Source organism: Megascapheus bottae, chromosome 1, assembly GCF_031878675.1.
Source record: "Megascapheus bottae isolate mThoBot1 chromosome 1, mThoBot2.hap1, whole genome shotgun sequence".
Lineage (NCBI taxonomy): Eukaryota > Metazoa > Chordata > Mammalia > Rodentia > Geomyidae > Megascapheus > Megascapheus bottae.
The window spans coordinates 174,641-194,305 of NC_143509.1; the positions used below are offsets into that span (position 1 = coordinate 174,641).

Below are 19,665 nucleotides of genomic sequence, written 5' to 3' on the forward strand. Positions count from 1 at the left end.
ACGCCTGTAACCCTAGCTACTCAGGAGGCTGAGATCTGAGGATCAAGGTTCAAAGCCAGCCTGGGCACAAAAGGACCTGAGACTTTTACCTCCAATGAATTTCTAGAAAACGGGAAGTAGGGTTTGGCTCAAGGGTAGGGTGGTAGCCTTGAGCTGAGGATGTCAGGAACAGCGCCCATGCCTAGTTCAAGCCCCATGACCAACAACAACAACAAAAAAAGAAAAACCTGGAAGTAGCACTGTGGCTCGATTGATAGAGCGCTAGCCTTGAGCAAAAGGAGCTCAGGGACAGTGTCCAGGCTCAGAGTTCAAGCCTCAGGACTAGCAAATACACACACACACACACACACACACACACACACACACACACACAGACATCTGTTGTCCCTGTGCCTGAAGCCAGGCCACCCTCTCCGGGCTGAGCCTGGGGTTCTAGACTAGCCTTGAGCTTTGGGTTCAAATTTCCCGCAAACACCCACAGGACTGTCACTCACCCGCCTTTGAACCACAAGGACTTAGACATCTCCCCTTCTCCTCGGGCCTGTGGGACAGAGGGACAGGCAGACATGAATGCTGAATCCTCCCTTCCCCCCTCCCCACCCTTCACCTTCAACTCCTGCATCCCCTCGGACTGGTGTCAGGAAGCCCGAATCCTGCCCCTGCCTGTGGCCACCTAGGGATCCCCTAGATTTCCCAAGTCTTCAGTTTGTCCTTCTGTGAAATGGGCACATGAGGAACGTGAGTCTCAGTCACCCACCACCAGCAGGAGCTTGCTCTGTAACCCATGCTGGCCTCAAACACGCTGTCTTCCAGCCTCAGCCCTTCAGAGCTGCTATTAAGGGCATACACACACATCCAGCCTTGGGGCTAGCACTTCTATGGCACAAAACTCAAGATGCTGTCATTCCTTGAACCCCCAAGCATTCTCAGTCACTCCCCACCCAGACCACCGCCCCAGGGCCTTTGCTGTAGCTGGAGGCCTTCTCCTTCCTGCCCCTGGCCACAATGCCTCATCACCCAGCTCATTCCCATGTCTCCAGGAGAATCATGGGAGGCAGCGCTCCGAGAAGCTGCTGCCCCAGTATCTGGATCTGTCCCTCATGCTCTGGCAGGACTGGAGAGGGACCCCGGCCTTTACCCAGGTTTCACCACAGTGGCTGTGATTGCTGCTGGCTTTTCATTTAACTCACCAACTTAGCAAAAGTTAGGAATGGCCTATCCACAATATAGCCTTTTTACCTTTAGAGATTAAGACCATACGACTTGGCAAAAAAAAAAAAAAATAGCATAAAATTCTATTTTAAAACAAGGTAAGAAATGTGGTTTGGAATTTTCCAGGCACGGCAGTGAGTGCCCGTTATCCCAGCACCTCTGAGGCCGAGGCTGGGGTTGGAGGACTGAGAGTCCAGGGACATCCTGGGCTACGTTGTCTCAAATAAACACCACCAGGTGCAGGAAGAGAAAGAAGTGTCTGTCTTGTGACAGCTGTTAGTCTACTGGGAGTGTGCTGTGGACGTCCTGCTCCTGGAAGGCCCCCTGGATGAGGATCCTCAAGGTGTGGGAAAAGGGGTGTGGCCAGACTGTCCACATGACCAGAGGAATGGCTTGGGGTAGAAGCCAGCTTGGAAAGAGTAAGGTGTTGGGCATGGCCAGACCCAGGCAAGCGGTGTAGGAGGTTGCAGATTGCCAAGGGAATTGTGGGTGGTTCCAGTATGGTGTGGGTGGAGCCAAGTAGCTGCGAGCCTGGCCATGCAGTTGTGGGGGCAGGCCCACCAGGCTGAGGGCAGGGCAGGACGGGTCACTCACCTCCTGCAGCTGCATCTGAACCTTGTTGAAGGCCCGAAGCCAGTTGGCCTTGGCCCTGGACATGGAGTCCTGACCCTCCTGGCCCTCCTGATCTTCTCGTTGCCTGAAACTGAGCCCAGGACTTGGTGAGCCACCAGAACAGCTTGCCTCCACCCTCTGCTCACCAAAGAAGTGTGGTGTTCCACAGCTGCCAGACCCCCTCAAAGATGCCATTATCTGCCTTTGCCCCTGCTGGGCAGCTTCAATGCCCCCACCTCTTCTCTGACCCCTTATAGTCCCCATGCTTCTGAGTCTTCTAATCACTGACCCTTCCCACCCTCTTGTGACCTCTCCCACCCCAGCAAGCACTAAGGTCACACCTCTGATCACCTTTGACCTTCCCAACCCTCCAGTCACCTCTGAGTCCACAACCCTTTGTGACCGCTACCCATGTCCATGCTGACCGGTGACCAGTGACAGCGCCTTTGGCCACTCAGCCCTGTTCTGTTACCTCTCCTCGGCCTTGGGGGGCTCAGACTCAGGTGTCCGCTCGGCTCTAGGAGCTTCCTCGGGTATGGCCGGCTTGGGGGCCACCTTGGTCACCTCCGAGCCCTCTGTAGGCGGCATCAGGGCCGTGCCCTCCTTCTGGGAGACCGCTGATGAGGAGCTGACCCGCTTGAAATCCTTGGATTCATCCACAGCCACCTCTTCAAGCTGGACATAACTGCCTAGGTCATCAGGGATCTCCTCCTCCTCCTCCTCTTCCTCCTCCTCGTCCTCCTCTTCCTCCTCCTCCTCAGGCAGCTCCTCATCCTCCAGGTCCTCCAGGTCCTCCAGGTCCTCCTCATCCTGGTCCCAGCGTGGTGAGTCCTTGTGGTAGCTCACGGAGCTGTGGCAGGAGTGGTAGGAGTCCCGGTCCCGCTCATCCTCCAGCTCAGAGCCCTGCAGGCTCTGCTCGTCCTGGTCCAAGTCCTCGCTCAGCTGGGAGCTGCCCTGGCTCAGCTCCCCGGATGATGCATAGCGGCTGCTGCCTGTGGGGCTGCAAGAGGCTGGGGCTCAGTTGGGGTCTCACTAGGCAGGGGAGGCCAGCAAGCAAACACCTACTATGCGCAAGCCCCCACCCTGGACACCAGGCAGGACAGAGCACCTAGTGTGCACAAGTCCATGCCCTGAACACTGAGCACCCACTGTGTGCTCCCCTTGCTCTAGGAGCCAGGAAACATGGCTGGGTGTAAACACTGCCGCATGGCTGATGGCTTCCCCAGCCTTCCCACCGAGGCTGAGGGATGGAGAAACGGCACCATGATCCTGCCATGGCTGGAAGCTGCCTGCCCCGGTGCCAGGCCATGGCTACAGGAGCTATGGGCACAGGTAGTCCTGGACCCCCATCTCCTCACAGAAACAGATGAGGCAGACAGTGGCTCGCACAGGAGGTGTGGCGGAGATCCCATGTGTCAGGGACTGTCAGGGACGGGAAGACGCCTCGCTGCGAGCCAAACCACCCTCCACCAAGCTTCTAGCCCTTTTGTGCAAGCACAAACGAAAAGGTAAAAGGCCCACTGGCCCACATGGAGCTTGCCCCGGTGGCTACCTGAGGGCCCGAGGCTCTGAGAACTCCTCGTAGCTGTGCATGGAGTCACTGTAGGACTCCCTGGAGCCGAGGGGTGGCGGCCGCACGGCATACTGGTGCACGGAGGCGTTGGGCTGGGAGGTGGTGTAGTAGGGCGGAGGGATGCTGTTGCTGGTCTCGCTCCGGTAGTCACTGTCCCGATCATCCACTGCACTGTCAGGGTCATCGTCTAGAAGAGAGGGGGAGGCCGGGCAAGGGGAGAGCCGGACTTGGGGAGTCACTGGCTGCTAACCCGGGAAGAGGGGTTACTATCAGCATGGACAGAGGGTGGTGTTCAGGTTAACAGACGTAGGACTCTAGAGGAAAAAGGAGGGGGAGGCCTTTGTGTCCCCTCTGGGTAAAGCTGAGGCTGCACTAGGGAGGGCCAAGGCAGCCCCTACCGTGGACCAGCATGAACTCCATCAGCGTCCGGGCTGTGACAACCACTGTGACACCAGGACACTAGCCACTTCCAGGAGTGGAGGGGCAGACCGAGGTTGGACGGCACAGAATTATTCAGGAGAAGAAAGAAGGGAGTCTTGGCCTGGCGCTGGTGGCTCGTGTCTGCAATGCTAGCTAAGAAGAGGCTGAGAGCTGAGGACCACAGTTTGATGCCAGCTCAGGCAACAGAGCCCGAGACTCTGACTTCCAAATGGTCCGCAAAGAGTGGGAAGTACAACTGTGGCTCAAGTGGTAGAAGGCCAGCCTTGAGCAAAAAGCTAAGGACAGCACCCAGGCCCTGAGTTCAACACACACACACTCACAAGATAAGGGGTTCTGTGCCCAGCAGGGGAGGAGGCAGGGTGCCATCTGGATGCCTCCATTCCCCACCAAGAAAGAACAGGGCCCAGGTGAGCAGTGGAGACAGGACAGGTTGTCTTGCCTGCCCATAGTCCCAGCCGTGGCCTGCGGGGACTTTGGTGGCCCCAGATAGCTTCATGTTGCAGGGGAGAGGCACCTCACTTACTCTGCTCATTCCAGCCGAAGTAATTCCAGTTGCCTACAAAGAAAAAGAGCAGCGTGATGGGTGATGGGTGCCACACCCTTCCCCCTGTCCTCCCCTTCTGCGGGGCCCCTGGCTGGGGTCCTTTGGTGTCTCATGCACTCCTCCTCAGGAGAAAGGCATTGTTCAGCCTTCTCTGAGAGCCCGATCTCCAGGCAGGGGTGCCAGTTACCCCCTCAACAGCACCCCCAAGGCAGGGTGGGAATCTGCTGTGTGGCTTCCACTCTTCAGGCTGTGCCCTACTCTTCCAGGAGGGAGTGGAGAGCCAGTGAGGAGGTTAAACATAACAGGGCTTCTACCCAGGCCTGCACATCTGTCACTTGGTCCCCACTGTGGAGCAGGGACATTCTGGTGTAGGGGCCTCTGTCCAGAGGCCAAGGCTGAGGGAGGGTGACAGGCAGAGGGACGGGCACTACTGCAACTCACAGACACAGGGCAGCCAGGCACCAGGCGCCTATGTTCCCAGCTGGTCAGGAGCTGAGAGTGAAGGACGGTGTGAATCCAGGGTAAGGCGACCCAGGCAGTGAGACCTGGCTTGCTAACAGTAATGATACTAACAGACCTGCCACAACAGGAAGAGCAACCTTAGGGTTCCTCAGACCCGGGTTCAACTCCTGGCTCTGCCACTTGTCAACTGTGTGACCTTGACTGAGTGTGTCACATCTCCTTCTCCTGCTTGAGTGTGCCACATCTCCTCCTCCTGGGCTTCTCTGAGAAGAAGAGGACTAAAGTCTGGCCTACAGACTGCTGTCTGTACCCCCACACATCCCAGGGACTTCCTGCGTCCCCCAGAGAGAAGCCATTGGAGGCTCCATTGCCGACACAGACACTCGGCTGGCGGTGGACTCAGCACCAGGACGCCGTTCTCTGCAGGAGCTGGGCAGGGGGGAGGTGGAGAGGGCAGAGACGGGGTACTCACAGCACTGGCTGCTAGGCACTGGCAGGGGCTTTTCAGGCTCATCCCGGAATGGGTACTGTGGAGATGGACAGGGTTAGAGCCAGGCAGGGGCACAAGGGCAGTGTGGTTTCTGCCTCCCTCCCCAACCCCCACCCGCCCCGTGGAGAGAAAGATGGAGGCAGGCAGGAGGGAGACAGGGATGGCAACAGTGGCGGAGGCCGAGGGCAAGCACACTACCTCATCCTGGTCCCGCATGGCATTCAGCTGCTCCAACTTCTTGGCCCAGTAGCGCGCCTCCTCCTCTGGGATGTCTGCAAGCAGAGCCACTGAGTCACAGTGCAGGGAAGGGACAGGCCGGACCTGGCTGCCTGGCGGTGGGTGCGATGCCACAGGCCCTTGCGAGGACCATGCAGGCTTCTAGAAAAGGGACCTGTGTGTCTCTGCTCCACTCTGCCTCTCACCTACTCCTTGCTGCTCAGCCTCTTCTCTGTCTTTCCCTCATCTCTGTCCTTGTCACTCTGTCCCTCATTTCTGTTCCTCAACTGTCTCTGTTGCTCTGCTTTCTGTGTTTGTCTCTTGTCTCTCCTCTGTCCTTGTCACTCTGTCCCTCATCTGTCTTTGTCGCTCTGCCTCTCATGTCTGTCCTTGTCACTCTGTGCCTCATCTGCCTTTGTCGCTCTGCCTCTCATGTCTGTCTCCTGTCTCTGTCTCTCATCACTCTGCAGCTGTCCCTCTTGTCCCACCCTGGAATCTTCAGGCACCAGCTGGGAGGCTCAGATGCAACTTGTGCTATGGGCTCAGCACAAGGGAGTCCCAGCTTCGAATTGAGGGGAAGAGGGAGCCCCCCCACCACACACACACACACACACACACACACACACACACACACACACACGTGCGCGCTGGCCAGGCCGCCCGCACCTAGGGGCAGCTCGAAGCGTGTGTCCAGCAGGATGAGGTGGCAAGTGGGGTCCTTGGTGCCACAGATCTCGCTGTCAGCCATGATGACCTGGGAGTCTAGTGTCAGCCACTCGCCGGGGCCCTCCTGGGTGCAGGAAGGGAGGCCGTTCAGGGCCAGGCATGGCCCAGGCACCACTGCTTTGTGAGATGGCCCCTCCAGACCCTCACCACCCATGCCAGGGTACATGAGGAAAACATAGGCCCAGAAAAGGAAAACACAGAGATCGGCTCTGGGGGCTAAGCCTCAGCCTCAGGTGCCAGGCCCACTCTGCCCAGGGGCTCTGGTCCCTGGCTCCCCAGCCCCTTCCAGGGAAGACATACATGGGAGAGGGAGCCCTCGTGTGCAAGGAGGAAGGAGGGTCCACTCTGAAGCTCAGCACCTTCATCCCCAAGTAGGAGTGAGCTGGAGGGTCTGGGGTCTGCCCCAGGAAGGTGGGTACCCCTCCAGACTTCAGCAATCTCTCCCCTCACTTCATTCTTTCAACACTTCAAGTGCAGAAGGTACTGGGGCTCCCTCTGCCCCAAAATAAGTCTCTCTGCACCTCCTCTCTCCCTGGTCTCAGGCTGGGTGGTGCTAGTACCCCCAAATAGCCCACAATCCCAGTGGGCAGGACTGGGTGCAGGCACCCTAGCTCCATGAGGCCAGGCCCAGAGCACAGGACCGAGGCAAGCTCAGTGAGCGACTTCCACCTTAGGCCCTTCGCTGAGAGGCTTAGCCCTCTGCTATCTTTCCATGGCAGGAAGGCAGATGTCACCACTCCAGGCTAAAAGGCAGAAGTCCCAGGCAGCGACAGGGCAGAATAACAAGGGCAAGAGACCAGGCCTGCCGGGCCTCCTGAGCACGGAGGCGGTGGGGGGGCCGGGTGGTCTGGCCGGGCCTCCCTGCCCCTCGGCCTCGGCCCTCGGGGCTCACCTCGCGGGACTGGCGGATGGTCTGCAGCGGGATCCACACCGTGCCCACCATGGTGTCCCAGATGAGACCCTTGTTCCACACCTCCACAGTCAGTCCCAAGTCCAGCCGGTTGATCTCGCTGAGGACAGAGGGGAGGATGGGAGGGAGGGCGTGGAGGCTCAGAGAGGCTCGTCCACTCACCTGACTCACAGCCTCCTGCACCCAAACCCACAACTAACACAGGCTCTCACCCTCTAGAGGGGAAACTGAGGCCTGAGACGGAAGGGACAAACCCAGAGCGCCACAGAACGAGCAGAAGGGAAGGTGCGAGGAAAGATGACTGCCATCTTGGAAAGAATCCCGTAGCCTTCAGACCCTGACAGTCTGGAGACTGTGTGAAAGATGCCCATAGCTCCCTGGCACCCCAGGACGAGGCACTGGGTGCGGGGGGAGGTGCCTTGGCCTTGCCAGTGCTGTCTGAGTCCAGTCAAGTCCCAAGCACACACATGCCTCCATGGAGACTTGTCACAAAGTACACAGCCGGGGGAGGGGATGCGATGGGATGTGGGAGCTCAGGGTCGCCGGGCTGTGTGCACTGAGAAGTGGCTCTGCCCCTCAGGGCCTCCCTGTCCTCATCTGGAGTGTGGGACTATACCACGTGTGTGTGCACACACGCACACATACATGTCGCTGCAGCCATCACCTACAGCGGTGGGACCACGGTGGCTTGTAAACCAGGGCCTGTGTGGCCTCGTGTGGCTCCAGGCTGATTCCCAGATGAAGGTCACAGTTTCATTCAGTCCTCAACTAATTTGTTGCTCAGCGACTGTTGGCAGGCTGCATGGCCTGGAACTCGCTGTGGAGACAGAGGCTACCTGGCTCACCCTCCTGAGGCTCACAGTGTGGCAGCCCTGGCTAGAAATGTGAGGGGCACGGAGCTGGGGGCTGCAGCACCCAGGTGGGGGGGGTCCAGGAACCCACCAGGAAGCAGCCTGGCAGGGCAGCACAGTCAGAGCCAACACCAGCAGCTGGGGGGGGGCGCGGGTGTGCACACTGCAAGAACCTGGGGTTGAGCCAAGGAGAGGAAAGAAGCTGGCAGGGATGCGGGAGGAGTGAGGCTTTTATCCTGTGGCTGACAAGCCAGAGATGAGTTTGGAACACAAGAGTGAGAGGGTGTGGCTGCCCTGGGGGAGAGACTGCGGGGAGTGGAGGGGGTGGGAGGGGGGGCTCACAACATGAAGTCCTGCTCCCAGCTGGGCTGGCTTCCACGCACGGCAATGGTGGTGCTCTTCACATTCTGCACCTTCAGCGTCACATACGTGTTGAACTTCTCTGTGGCAGGTGACAGCAGGTAAGGCCAGCGTTAGTGCCCAGCCTTGGGCTTCCCATGTCCCAGCTGACCCCACCACCAGCGACCGGGCAGGGAACTGGGGTCCTGGATGCTCAGGTGACTGGCTCTGACGCCAGCAGAGCAGAAAATAAAATGTAAGAGGAAAAAAATGAAAACCTCGTGCCCAACAGATTGCCACAGGCTAGGCCAACCGAGGCTGAGGATGGCTGGGGACAGGAGCCCACTCCAACTGTCTTGATCCCTCCCAAGGCCAGGCTCTGCCTAGTTCAGCCCCCAACATCTCCTCCTCAGCCCCAGAGGACCGGGCCTCTCCTCACCTCCCCAAGAGACAGACGGATAGACAGACGCAGAGACAGGGCAGTAAGAGGCCACTTACCTTGAGCACCGTCAAACTTGGCTTTTTTGACTGTGGAGAGAGACAGAGAAAGGGAAAGGAGATGAGATGGAAGCAGAGAGACAGAGACAGAAAGGGACACGCGGACCAAGACAGAGACAGAGAAGAGAGACAGGTGATCAATCATGAAAAGAAAATAACACAAGACAGGGACAGTTAGGGAGCAACAGGAGGGACAGGAAGGAACAGGGGGAGAAGGGGAGGAAGAGGCCATCAGATAGATGAACCCAGCCCACAGAGGCAGAAGAAAACTAGACCCTGGGAGCAGTCACCCCGAGCACCCCCCCATAACTCCTCTCAAATGAGCAAGGTCCTCTCAAAGGACCAGGCAGGCAGGGAGTAGAGCAGGGGCTGCTGAAGGGAAAGACAACCCCAATGTCCTGGCATCACTCCCTCATTTGTGTGGCTCAGGTGTCCTCCCAAATGCTGGGGCTCGGGGCTCAGGACTACAATGTGGGACAGAACAGGCGAGAGAACTGGCTGGAAGCTGTCCCTCCCTGCGCTGGATCTCCTGGAAACTTTCCTGGTACCACCCCTGAGCCTGCACCAGGCCCTCCCCACTACATCACCCCCTCCCTCTCCCTCCCCTCCAAGCCAGCTGCCCTGTTGGTGTGGGCAATGTCTGCACACAGAGCCAAGGCCACCAGAGTGGCCCTGATCCAGGGTCTCAACCCAGCCCCTCCTCTGGCTGCCATGAATAATCAAGGTGACAGCTCCAGGTGACATACCCAGAGTGGATACACACAGAGTGTGGGGTGGCACCTAGAAAGCGCTATTCCCACAGGAAAAGGCCCAGTTCCCATCACTTTGCCCACAAAAGCACCTGACTACAGCCTATGTGGACCAGCCCAGCTCTACGTGCATGTCAGTCAACATTCTGTCCCCATGGCACTGGGCACATGTGCGCACGCACGCACACACACACACACACACACGCACGTGAATTCAGCGGGATGTGTGAACTCCCAGGCTAACAGCAATGTTCCCAACACAGACACCCAGATTTTGGATGGCCGCCACAGGACAGGTCAAGGAGGGGGCGTGGGCAGAGCCCTGGCCTGGATGCCGGGCCATCCGGAGTTCACTGGCTTCTCCCCAGTTGCTCTGCTCCTCAGGGGTGCGCTCCCTATGGTCCCCCTCTCCTCGGAGCCCCTCCAGGGGCAGGAGGGGACCTGTTGGAGGGCTCCACCCATAGGTGAGCTCAGTGGGCAAAGTTAGGAGAATCAGAAGAGGGGCCTCAGAGAGGATGGGGGAACCTCACCAGGGGGAGCTCTGAGGAAGGTGGGGGGGGGCTGAGGGGGGGGAAGGGCTGAGGGGAGGGCAGGGGGAGGACTGAGGGGGGGAAGGCCTGAGGGGAGGGAGGGCTGAGGAGGGAAGGGCTGAGGGGAGGGAGGGCTGAGGGGAGGGAGGACTGACAGGAGGACTGAGGGGAGGGAGAGCTGAGGAGGGGAAGGGCTGAGGGGAGGGAGGGCTGAGGGATGGGAGGGCTGAGGGGGGGAAGGGCTGAGGGGAGGGAGGGCTGACAGGAGGACTGAGGGGTGGGAGGCTGAGGGGAGGGAAGGCTGAGGGGAGGGAGGGCTGAGGGATAGGAGGGCTGAGGGGAGGGCTGGGGGAGGACTGAGGGGTGGGAGGCTGAGGGGGGGAGGGCTGAGGGGAGGGAGGGCTGACGGGGGGAGGGCTGATAGGTGGGAGTGCTGAGGGGGGAAGGGCTGAGGGGAGGCGCGGCCGTCCTCACTTTCCTCGAGTGGTCCTGTCCTCCTTCTGCCTTCTCCCGGGGCAGGACCTCTGTCAGGGAGGCACTGTGGCGCTATTTATACCCGGGGGCGGGGCCTGCCTGAGGGAGGGCGTCAGGAGAGGCTGGCGTCAAGCCGTGGGGCGGGGCGCTGCGGAGGCGGGGCCTGACTGAGGGAGGGGTGCCACGAGCCGGGCGTCACGAGAGCCTGGCGTCACGCCGTGGGGGCGGGGCCTGCCTGAGAGGGGCGTCACCAGAGCCTGGCGTCAAGCCGTGGGGCGGGGCGCTGCGGAGGCGGGGCCTGACTGAGGGAGGGGTGCCACGAGCCGGGCGTCACGAGAGCCTGGCGTCACGCCGTGAGGGCGGGGCCTGCCTAAGGGGGGGGCGTCACAAGAGCCTGACATCACGCCGAGAGGGAGGGGCCTGCCTGAGGGAGGGCGGCAGGAGAGCCTGGCGTCATGCCGTGAGGGCGGGGCCTGCCTGAGGGGGTCGTCAGGAGAGCCTGGCATCACGCCGTGGGGGCGGAGCCTGCCTGAGGGGGGCGTCAGGAGAGCCGGGCATCACGCCGTGGGGGCGGGGCGCTGCGGGGGCGGGGCCTGCCTGAGGGGGGCGTCAGGAGAGCCTGGCGTCACGCCGTGGGGGCGGGGCCTCCTTGAGGGGGGCCGTCAGGAGAGCCTGGCGTCACGCCGTGGGGGCGGGGCCTCCTTGAGGGGGGCCGTCAGGAGAGCCTGGCGTCACGCCGTGGGGGCGGGGCGCTGCGGGGGCGGGGCCTGTCTGAGGGAGGGCGTCAGGAGAGCCTGGCGTCACGCCGTGGGGGCGGGGCCTGTCTTAGGGAGGGCGTCAGGAGAGCCTGACGTCACGCCGTGGGGCGGGGCGCTGCGGGGGCGGGGCCTGCCTGAGGGAGGGCGTCAGGAGAGCCTGACGTCACGCCGTGGGGGCGGGGCCTGTCTGAGGGCGAGGCGTCAGAGGCGGAGACGCTGGTTGTGCGCGGTGCCCTGGCTCCCAGTCCGCCCTGGGCAGTGGGGCGCGGTGCCGGGTTGCCGGGTTGCACGCCCCTCTTTCCGCCGCCCCCTTCCTGCCCGAGGCTCGGCGCAGGGCGATCACCAGCCTGTCTGGATGGCTGGCTTCATCACATGGCGGGGTCTCTGGTTTGCATTCCAGAGCTCGGTGACCCTGAAATCCAGCTGCAGGGCCAATCTCGGGGCACCCGGACCCTGGGAACCCCTGGGGCGGTCACCCGCGTGGCCTCGGCCTGGGGGCCGGGAAGACGGAGAATCCTGACACAGGCTCCGGGGTCCGTCTGGTTTTCTGGGGCCCTGAGATAACGGATGCCCTGATTCTGCGCCCGGGAGAGGGAATGAGGGTCCTGTCCCCCTCGGGTGGCAATCGCGCCCCGGGAGTCCACGGCCCATGTGGGCTGCTTAGTTCCGGCCTGGCACCTGCATAGCTCATGAAACCGCGAGACACAGCCACGTGTTCGGGGCCTGGGGACCCGGCCGCCCCTTTCCGGAAAGCGTTCAGGCTCCATTAAACACATGCACCCTGGATTCTCTGATTCCCTCGGGCTGAGGCCAGGCCCAGACCAGAGGCTCTGCCCACTCGGATGCCACGGTAGAGGGGCCAGGTGAGGGGGGAGGCCGTGCATTCGCCGGGAAGCGAAGGGTCAGGGTCCGTGCCCCACCTGCTGGGCTCCCAGGACCCCCTATTGGCTGGCCTCAGACCTGGAGCGGCCAGGGGCTGGAGCGGAGGAGGGGAGCAGACTATGGCCTGTCTGCCCGGACAGCTCCACCCCAGGTTCTGGGCCTAGGAGCAGCCATCCAGCTCCGCCGGGGACCCTCTTTGAGTCTCAGTGCTCTCGGTGCGCGGCAGTGCGAAGGGGCCCTGGCCGCCACAGCCCGCACGATGAGACGGCTGGGTCCTGTGGCACATGACAACCCTTCACGGGTGTGGGGGAGCAGATGTTTTCTGGATCCCTGGGAGCCCCTCCCCACCGTGCTGCTTCTCCCTGCCCCCTCCAGGCCTCAGCCCCTCCTCCTGCAGCCCTGCGGCTCCGGGCGACCCCACTGTGGGGAGGAGGCGGGAGGAGTGCACGGAATCCACTTCACGGGCCGGGCTTCTCTTTCTGGAAGCCTCGCCCTGGGGCTGCCCCCCTTCCCCCGCCCCCGCAGCCGAGCCTCCGGTTTGCGTCAGAGTCCAAGGTGAGGTGTGGGCCCCTCCTCCGCCCCCCCCCTCTGCGCGAGCCTTCCCGAGGCGCGTGCGGCTGCGAGGTGGGAGGTGGGCGGGAGCGGACCAGCCAGGGGCCCCCTCCAGTGCGCCCCTCAAGGGCCTCCCCGGGCCTAGGGGCAACAGGCTCTGCGTGTGGGGAAGTCCTCCCTCCCCTCCTCCCTTCCTACTCTGTAGGGACAGGGACCCCCTTCCACTGCCCGAGACTCTCACTCCAGGCCTGACCGCTGCCATTTGGGCTCGGGACCCTCCTCCCAGCCCCAGCCCCGTGTGACCAGCGGCCCCGAGGGCCGGGTCCCTGGCCCTTTAAGAACACCCGCGTCCACGCGGCGGGCGGGGCTGGGTTTGTGAATGGAGCGGGGGAGGGGCGGGGAGGCGGGGGGGGGGGGGGCGGGCCCGCTCCCGCCCGTCCGTCCCCCCGCGGCTCACGCACGCGTGCGGTTCTGCACACACGCGCGCGCGGCAGGATGTCACACCCCACCCGGCCCGGGAAGAGGGGTGCACGGACGGACCCCGGCCCTTCAGGAGGCCTCACTCGGGGGCCTCCGGCCGAGCGACCCGCGCCCGGCCGCAAGGGCGGGGGACCGCGTCGCTCCCCTCCCCCGGCACCGAGCGCGGGGCTGGGCGTGGGCCTCGGCGCAGATGGCGTCCGGGACCCAAAATAGCGGCCCCCCCACCTCTCCTCCCCGCGGACGCGGCGGGCGCGCGATCCGCTCCTCCCTGGGATCGGCTCCCGCCACGCGGCGGGCGGCTCCGGGGACGCGGGGAAGGGGCTCCCCGCCGCGTGCTCCCGGCGCTCGGATCCTCGGTCCCGGGCGTGGGGACCCTGGCCGCGTCCGCTCCCCGTCCCCACGCGGCGCCCGGCGGCGCGGCCCCCGCACCCGGATCTCCCCCCGCTCCCCGTGCCCCGCTGTCGCCCCAGCCGCCCGGCCCGCGCCCTCCGCGGCCACCCCGCCCCCCGCCGGGCGCTCACGACCCCGGACGAGGCGACCGCGGCTCCCCGCCATGCCCCGGCCCGCCCCGCGCCCCCGCGAGGCCCGCGTCGCCCCTACCTCCGACGCAGAGTAGAGACATGTCGGCCTTCCGGGCCGCGGCGGCCCGGGCCCGGCCGGCTCCGAGGGGCGGTCAGCGGCCGCGGGGCCGGGACACCGCGCGCAGGGCTCACGCCGGGGCCCGGCCGTCGCCTGCCATCTTGGTTCAGCACCCGGGCGCGGACAGCGCCCGACGCAGCGACGCGGGGCGGGGCCGAGGCGCGGGCGGGGCCGCTGGGCGCGCGAAGGGGGCGGGGCCGTGAGGACACGCCCCGAGCCCCGCCCCCGCCCCGCCCTCCCCTGCGGGGTGACTGGGCTTCGGTGAACCCACCTCCCTGGGACCTCCCAGACTGCATGGCTTCTTCTGCTTGGAGACTGACAGCCGCTCTGCTCACCGCCCCCACCCCGGATATGGAGAGGGCCAGGGCTGCATGGGAGCCTCAGCCGGGCCCTGCAATGGTAGGAAGGACTGAGCCCCATAGACTGGCGTCTTAACACATGGAGAAGCATCACCCCTGATCCCAGGTTATGGGGAGGTGGACACAGGAAGGCAGGGGTTCCAGGCCAGCCTGAGCTGAGAGCAGGACCGGCTCTCAAGAACAAAATGACTTCTCAGAAGGCTAAGATCTGGAAGATCAAGGTTTAAGGTCAACCAGGCAGAAAATCCTCGAGGATCCATCTCCAATTAATTAGCAAAAAGTCATGCTGGGTGCATGGCTCATGTGGTACAATACCTAGCTAGTAAGAGTAACTTTTTTGAGTCAAATGGCCTTTCCTTTTGGTGATGCTAAGCCCCATTTCACTCAAGGCTAGCACTCTACCACTTGAGCAACAGCCCTGATTCTGGCTTTTCCTGTGATTTAGTGGAGATAAGCCTCACGGACTTTCCTGCCCTGCCTGGCACCTTGATCCTCAGACAGATCTTAACCTCCTAAGTAGCTAGGATTACAGGCGTGAGTCACAAGCACCCAGCAAGTCTTAACTTTTTCCTTTTCCTGTCTGTGGAAACCCTAAGATAAATTTTTTGAATGAGAGGGTGGGGGACTGTTTGTGCACACACACACGCACACACACACACTGGCCAGGTGTACCCTGCCACACTGGCTGTCTTCCATCCCCTGCTCATCTCAACACCAGCCTGATCCCCAGAAAGAGTGGCTGGCTTCAGAAGAGCCCCTGGAGGCACCACCACCTGGCTTGGCCTCCCCACAAGAAGGGGCAGGTCCACCCCAGGAAAAGCCTTGCAGAGCCTTCAGTCATCACTCATTTTTGAAGGGGACCTTGGGGGTTCTGACACTGGGAGAAACTCCACAGAAGGGGAGGACATGAATGAGATACATCATCCAGCTCCTTCAGCAAACATTTGTTGGCACCATCTGGAACCAGGAACAAAGCTTGCAGCACAGATTCTACCAGGTCTCTGGCATCAAGCACACACAAATCAAGGGAAATTGTGAGAACACAGGGTCCCAGGATGCAAGGAGCAAATGTGGGGGTGGGGGAGGATGTCGCTGGAGGAACCCAAGCAGGGGCTGAGAGGCAGAGGAGGAGAAGCCAGGCCTGGAGAAAGGAGTGGCAACGGCTGAGGAATGGCAGGAGAGCAGAGGGAGACACTACAAGTAGGAAAGAGATGTGGCAGCAGCCTGGAGAGCAGGCCATGGGGTCCGGCCATGCCCAAACGGCCCATGTGGTCTTATTCACGGTGTGGCCACCTGGAACCCTCTCTGATGGGCCCAGCTGCCCTGCCCAGGGCGAGCATCACATGTCTACGATGGAGCTGGCCCTGGGCCCGAGCTGTGTGCATGCAGCTCCTCCTGGACAGAGGCAGGAAGGGGCTCCTGTACCCAGAACCACTTACCCGGGCTCCGCCCAGGCCCCGAAAGTACCACTTGTGGAGTGTTACGTGACTTCTATTCTTGTATTCTTCTAATATTCCCATTTTATTATCAGTGTTCACTATTCACTCGCTGTGCCAAAGTGGAGACGTTGAACTTTATCATTGTTTAAACAGAAAATACCACAGAGGTGTGGACACGGCTACCGAGGGCATTCCCGGTCGTAAGAGCTAGAGACGATCTGACGGTCCTTCGGGTCCGCGGCGGACCCGTGCCGGGGAGATTTGATCATTTATCCGCGGAGTTGTCTTTGCCTTCTTCACTCAGTGCCCCTGAGTCACAGCGCCCCCCGGGCTTCTTCTGTGACTCGGCGGGGATAAGGCTCTCGGGCGTTCTGGCTCCGGTGGGCTCTGAACCGCGATCCTCAGCCCTCCGCGTCCTGAGCAGCTCCGCACTGCAGGCGCCCACGGCGTCGCCCCACCGGGGACGCGGGGTATGCGGGGGGACTCGGGGCGCGCGGCGAACCCGCTCAGCGCTGCCCCGGGCCAATGCCGGGCTCCGCCCCGCCCCGCCGTAAGCCGAGGCACTGGATTGGCCAGGAAAGAAAAGAAGTAGTCAGATTGGCCAGAACGGCGAGCTGGGGGCGGGAGGAAAGAGGAAAGGCTGGAACAGGATAGGTCCCCAGAGGCGAGGGGCGGGGCTCCAGCCTCGAGGGCGGGAACTCCGCTCCAGGTTCCCTGCCGGACGGATGACGGGGCGCGGCCGGAGCCTGCGGGCCGCCCGGGCTCGGGCCCAGCGCGGGGATAGGGAGGGAACACACAGACAAATCAAGGAAACCACCCGACCGGGCTTGGGCTTGGACCCGGACACCCATCGGGGACGCTAATCCCTCTACTCTACCGAGCTGTCGCCCTCAAACCTCCGAACAGAGGCTCACCTCTGCAATCCTAGCTACTCAGGAGGCTGAGAAGTGAGGATTGAATGTGGATCACTGGAGGGAGGGAGGGAGGGAGGGAGGGAGGGAGGGAGGGAAGGAGGGAGGGAGGGAGGGAGGGAGAGGCAGTCAGCCCAGGACTGGAATGGGCTGAGCCTCACATCCCTCTACAGCCACTACAAGGTGATTATAGTCCTGTGAGGCGCCATAGTGCTCACAAGTAGGAATGGAAAAGTACAAAGGAGCGGATGGGCAGTTACAGTCCGGAACTGACTGGCATGTGTCTGCACTATGCATGTATGAATGTATGTATGTATGTATGCATGCATGCATGTATGCATGTATTCTGGTGTTGGGCATGGAACCCAAGGCCTTCCTTGCATATGCTGAGCACCACACTTCGGGCCTCAGGACACTGACTTTATTCAGGATCACATTCCACACTTCTGGCAACAGGTCTGCCATTCAATCTGCCCTCCCAGCTGGCCAGATCACCGGAAATTTGTCCACCCCAAGAGCCACCTGTGGCAAGTCAATTTGCAAAGCACCATTACAAACTCCCAAGAATTATATCCCCCTGAGTCTGAGGGCACAAACCCATGATCCTACCACCGATGAGGGTGTGATGAGAGGGTGAGACTTCGAGGTCAGTCTGGCTACTTCGTGAAACCTTGGTCAGAAACAAACAAGCTGGACATGGTGGAAGACTCACATTTGAGAGAATTGAAGCCAGGCTAGCCTAGGCAGAAACAGCCCAGAGATCCCATCTCAATGGACGGAGACAGACTTGGTAGTATACACCTGTCATTCCTGGATAATCTGTCTGGTAAAAAAAAAAAAAGCAAAATATAATTTAAAAAGTAAGCAAAACAGGGCCGGGAGTTTGGCCTAGTGGTAGAGTGCTTGCCTAGCATGCATGAAGACCTGGGTTCAATTCCTCGGTACCACAAACATAGAAAAAAGCCTTGAGGGAATCCAAGGACAGTGCTCAGGCCCTGAACGCAAACCTAGAACTGGCAAGAAAAAAATTAAAAATAGGGGCCGGGAGTTTGGCCTAGTGGTTAAAGTGCTTGCCTAGCATGCATGAAGACCCGGGTTCGATTCCTCGGTACCACATACATAGAAAAAAGCCGGAAATGGTGCTGAGGCTCAAGTGGTAGAGCTCTAGCCTTGAGAAAGTCCAAGGACAGCACTCAGGCCCTGAGCTCAAGCCCAGGACTGCAAAATAAATAAATAAATAAATAAAAATAAAAATAAATAAATAAAAGCTCTCCCTTTAAAAAAAAAAAGTAAGCAAAACAATACTGCTGGAGGTACAGCAGGGCCAGAGGCCCTGAGTTCAAGCCATAATTCTACACAAAACAAACAATAATAAAGCATAATAGCCAAATATTAAGAACATTGGCAAGCCAGGTGCTGGTGGCTCAGGCCTGTCATCCTAGCTACTCAGGAGGCTGAGATCTGAGGATAGTGGTTCAAAGCCAGCCAGGGGAAGAAAAGTCCCAATGAGCCTCTTTATCTCCAATTAACCACACCAAAACTGAAAGTGGCACTGGAAGTGGAAGAGCAGTAGCCTTGAGCGAAAAAGCACAGGGACAGTGCTCGTTCCCTGAGTTCAAGCCTCACAATCAATAAAAACAAAACAAAAACCCACCTTGTGAGTGGGGCCCAGTGCAGAGCTTGCCTCACTAGGACATTCGAGATCTAGGCTAGATTGGCAGCCCTGAGAAGGAGAAGTTGAGAGACTGAGGCCTCTGAGGAAGGAAAAGGAGCCCTGAGCCCGTTGAACCCTCCACCATATTCTCCCTGCCCACTGGTGACTCGAGCCTGGGGTGGGGAGGGGGACAAACCAGGGCAGATAGGATGGGAGTCCCACACCTGAGTGTCAGGAGGCCATGCTCCCTCTCCCAGCCTAGGGAGGCCACTCAGACAGGAAACCCTGGTCTCCAGGTCCTCAGCATGGGATCTGTCACCTGTCTTCGGCATCCCCACCTGCTTGCTTTGTGCACTTCCAGAGATGGCCCCGTCCCAACACTGTCATGATCCAGAACTCCAGAATAAGTGTGTTGACCTGCCCCTGTGGATGTGCCCTGTCTAAACTTGGCCCAGAGTGGCTTGGGGGCCTGTCATACACGACATCCCCACCAGAAAAATCAAATAAAATTAAAACCCAAGGGCTGAGATGTGCGCCTCACTTCTCCTGCCCCAGCACCCGCACCTGGCAAACTACTGCACATCCCTCAATGCCCCAGCTACTCTGACTGAGTACCCTGGGAACCCTGACTGAGAGATGGGATGTGGGTGGAGAGGGGGCAAGAATTGCAACCCACAGGCTATCGGTGGATGGGTGGGTGGATGGGTGGCCGGGTGGATGGATGGATGGATGAGAGGGTGGGTGGATGGGTGGGTGGATGGGTGGCCAGGTGGATGGGTGGGTGAATGGATGGGTGGATGGATGGATGGCCAGGTGGATGGGTGGGTGGATGGGTGGGTGGATGGATGGCCAGGTGGATGGATGGATGGCTGGGTGGATGGGTGGGTGGGTGAGTGGGTGGGTGGGTGGATGAGTGAATGAATGGGTGGATGGGGGATGGATGGCCGGGTGGATGGATGGATGGATGGGTGGATGGGTGGGTGGGTGGATGGATGGGTGGGTGGGTGGGTAGATGGTTGGGTGGATGGATGGATGGGTGGGTGGCCGGGTGGGTAGGTGGATGGGTGGGTGGATGGCCGGGTGGGTGGCCGGATGGGTGGGTGGATGGGTGGATGGCCGGGTGGATGGATGGATGAGTGGATGGGTGGATGGATGGGTGGATGGGTGGGTGGATGGATGGCGGCGTGAAGGGCGACTGGGGGGGGGGGACGATCCCCGCCCACTCCTTCCGGTCTCCAGACCGCGAAGGTCGCGGCCTGGGGGTCTGGGGCTGGCGGGCTCGCGGGGCGGGGCTTCCGGGAGGCGCTTCCGGGAGGGTCGGCTCGCTTCCGGTTCGGCCCCCTTAAGGGGCGGGGCCTGCGGGG

The 19,665-nt window shown here is 61.0% G+C and overlaps 1 protein-coding gene across 4 annotated transcripts in view; it reads right to left on the reverse strand.

Annotated features, from left to right (window-relative positions):
* Unc13a (unc-13 homolog A) overlaps window positions 1-14,044 on the reverse strand; it is a 38,812-nt gene extending 24,768 nt beyond the window's left edge. For all 4 annotated transcript variants that reach the window (XM_090334092.1, XM_090334075.1, XM_090334084.1 and 1 more), the window contains exons 1-12: window positions 13,900-14,044; window positions 8,875-8,904; window positions 8,380-8,479; window positions 7,169-7,286; window positions 6,217-6,340; window positions 5,533-5,606; window positions 5,317-5,371; window positions 4,362-4,394; window positions 3,377-3,584; window positions 2,297-2,824; window positions 1,807-1,915; window positions 495-541 (exon numbers count right to left, since the gene is read on the reverse strand). In XM_090334092.1, the coding sequence (XP_090190218.1) occupies window positions 495-541; window positions 1,807-1,915; window positions 2,297-2,824; window positions 3,377-3,584; window positions 4,362-4,394; window positions 5,317-5,371; window positions 5,533-5,606; window positions 6,217-6,340; window positions 7,169-7,286; window positions 8,380-8,479; window positions 8,875-8,904; window positions 13,900-13,921 (1,448 nt within the window). In that variant the 5' untranslated portion in view covers window positions 13,922-14,044. The remainder of the gene's footprint in view (window positions 1-494; window positions 542-1,806; window positions 1,916-2,296; window positions 2,825-3,376; window positions 3,585-4,361; window positions 4,395-5,316; window positions 5,372-5,532; window positions 5,607-6,216; window positions 6,341-7,168; window positions 7,287-8,379; window positions 8,480-8,874; window positions 8,905-13,899) is intronic.
* Window positions 14,045-19,665: the final 5,621 nt, after the last annotated feature.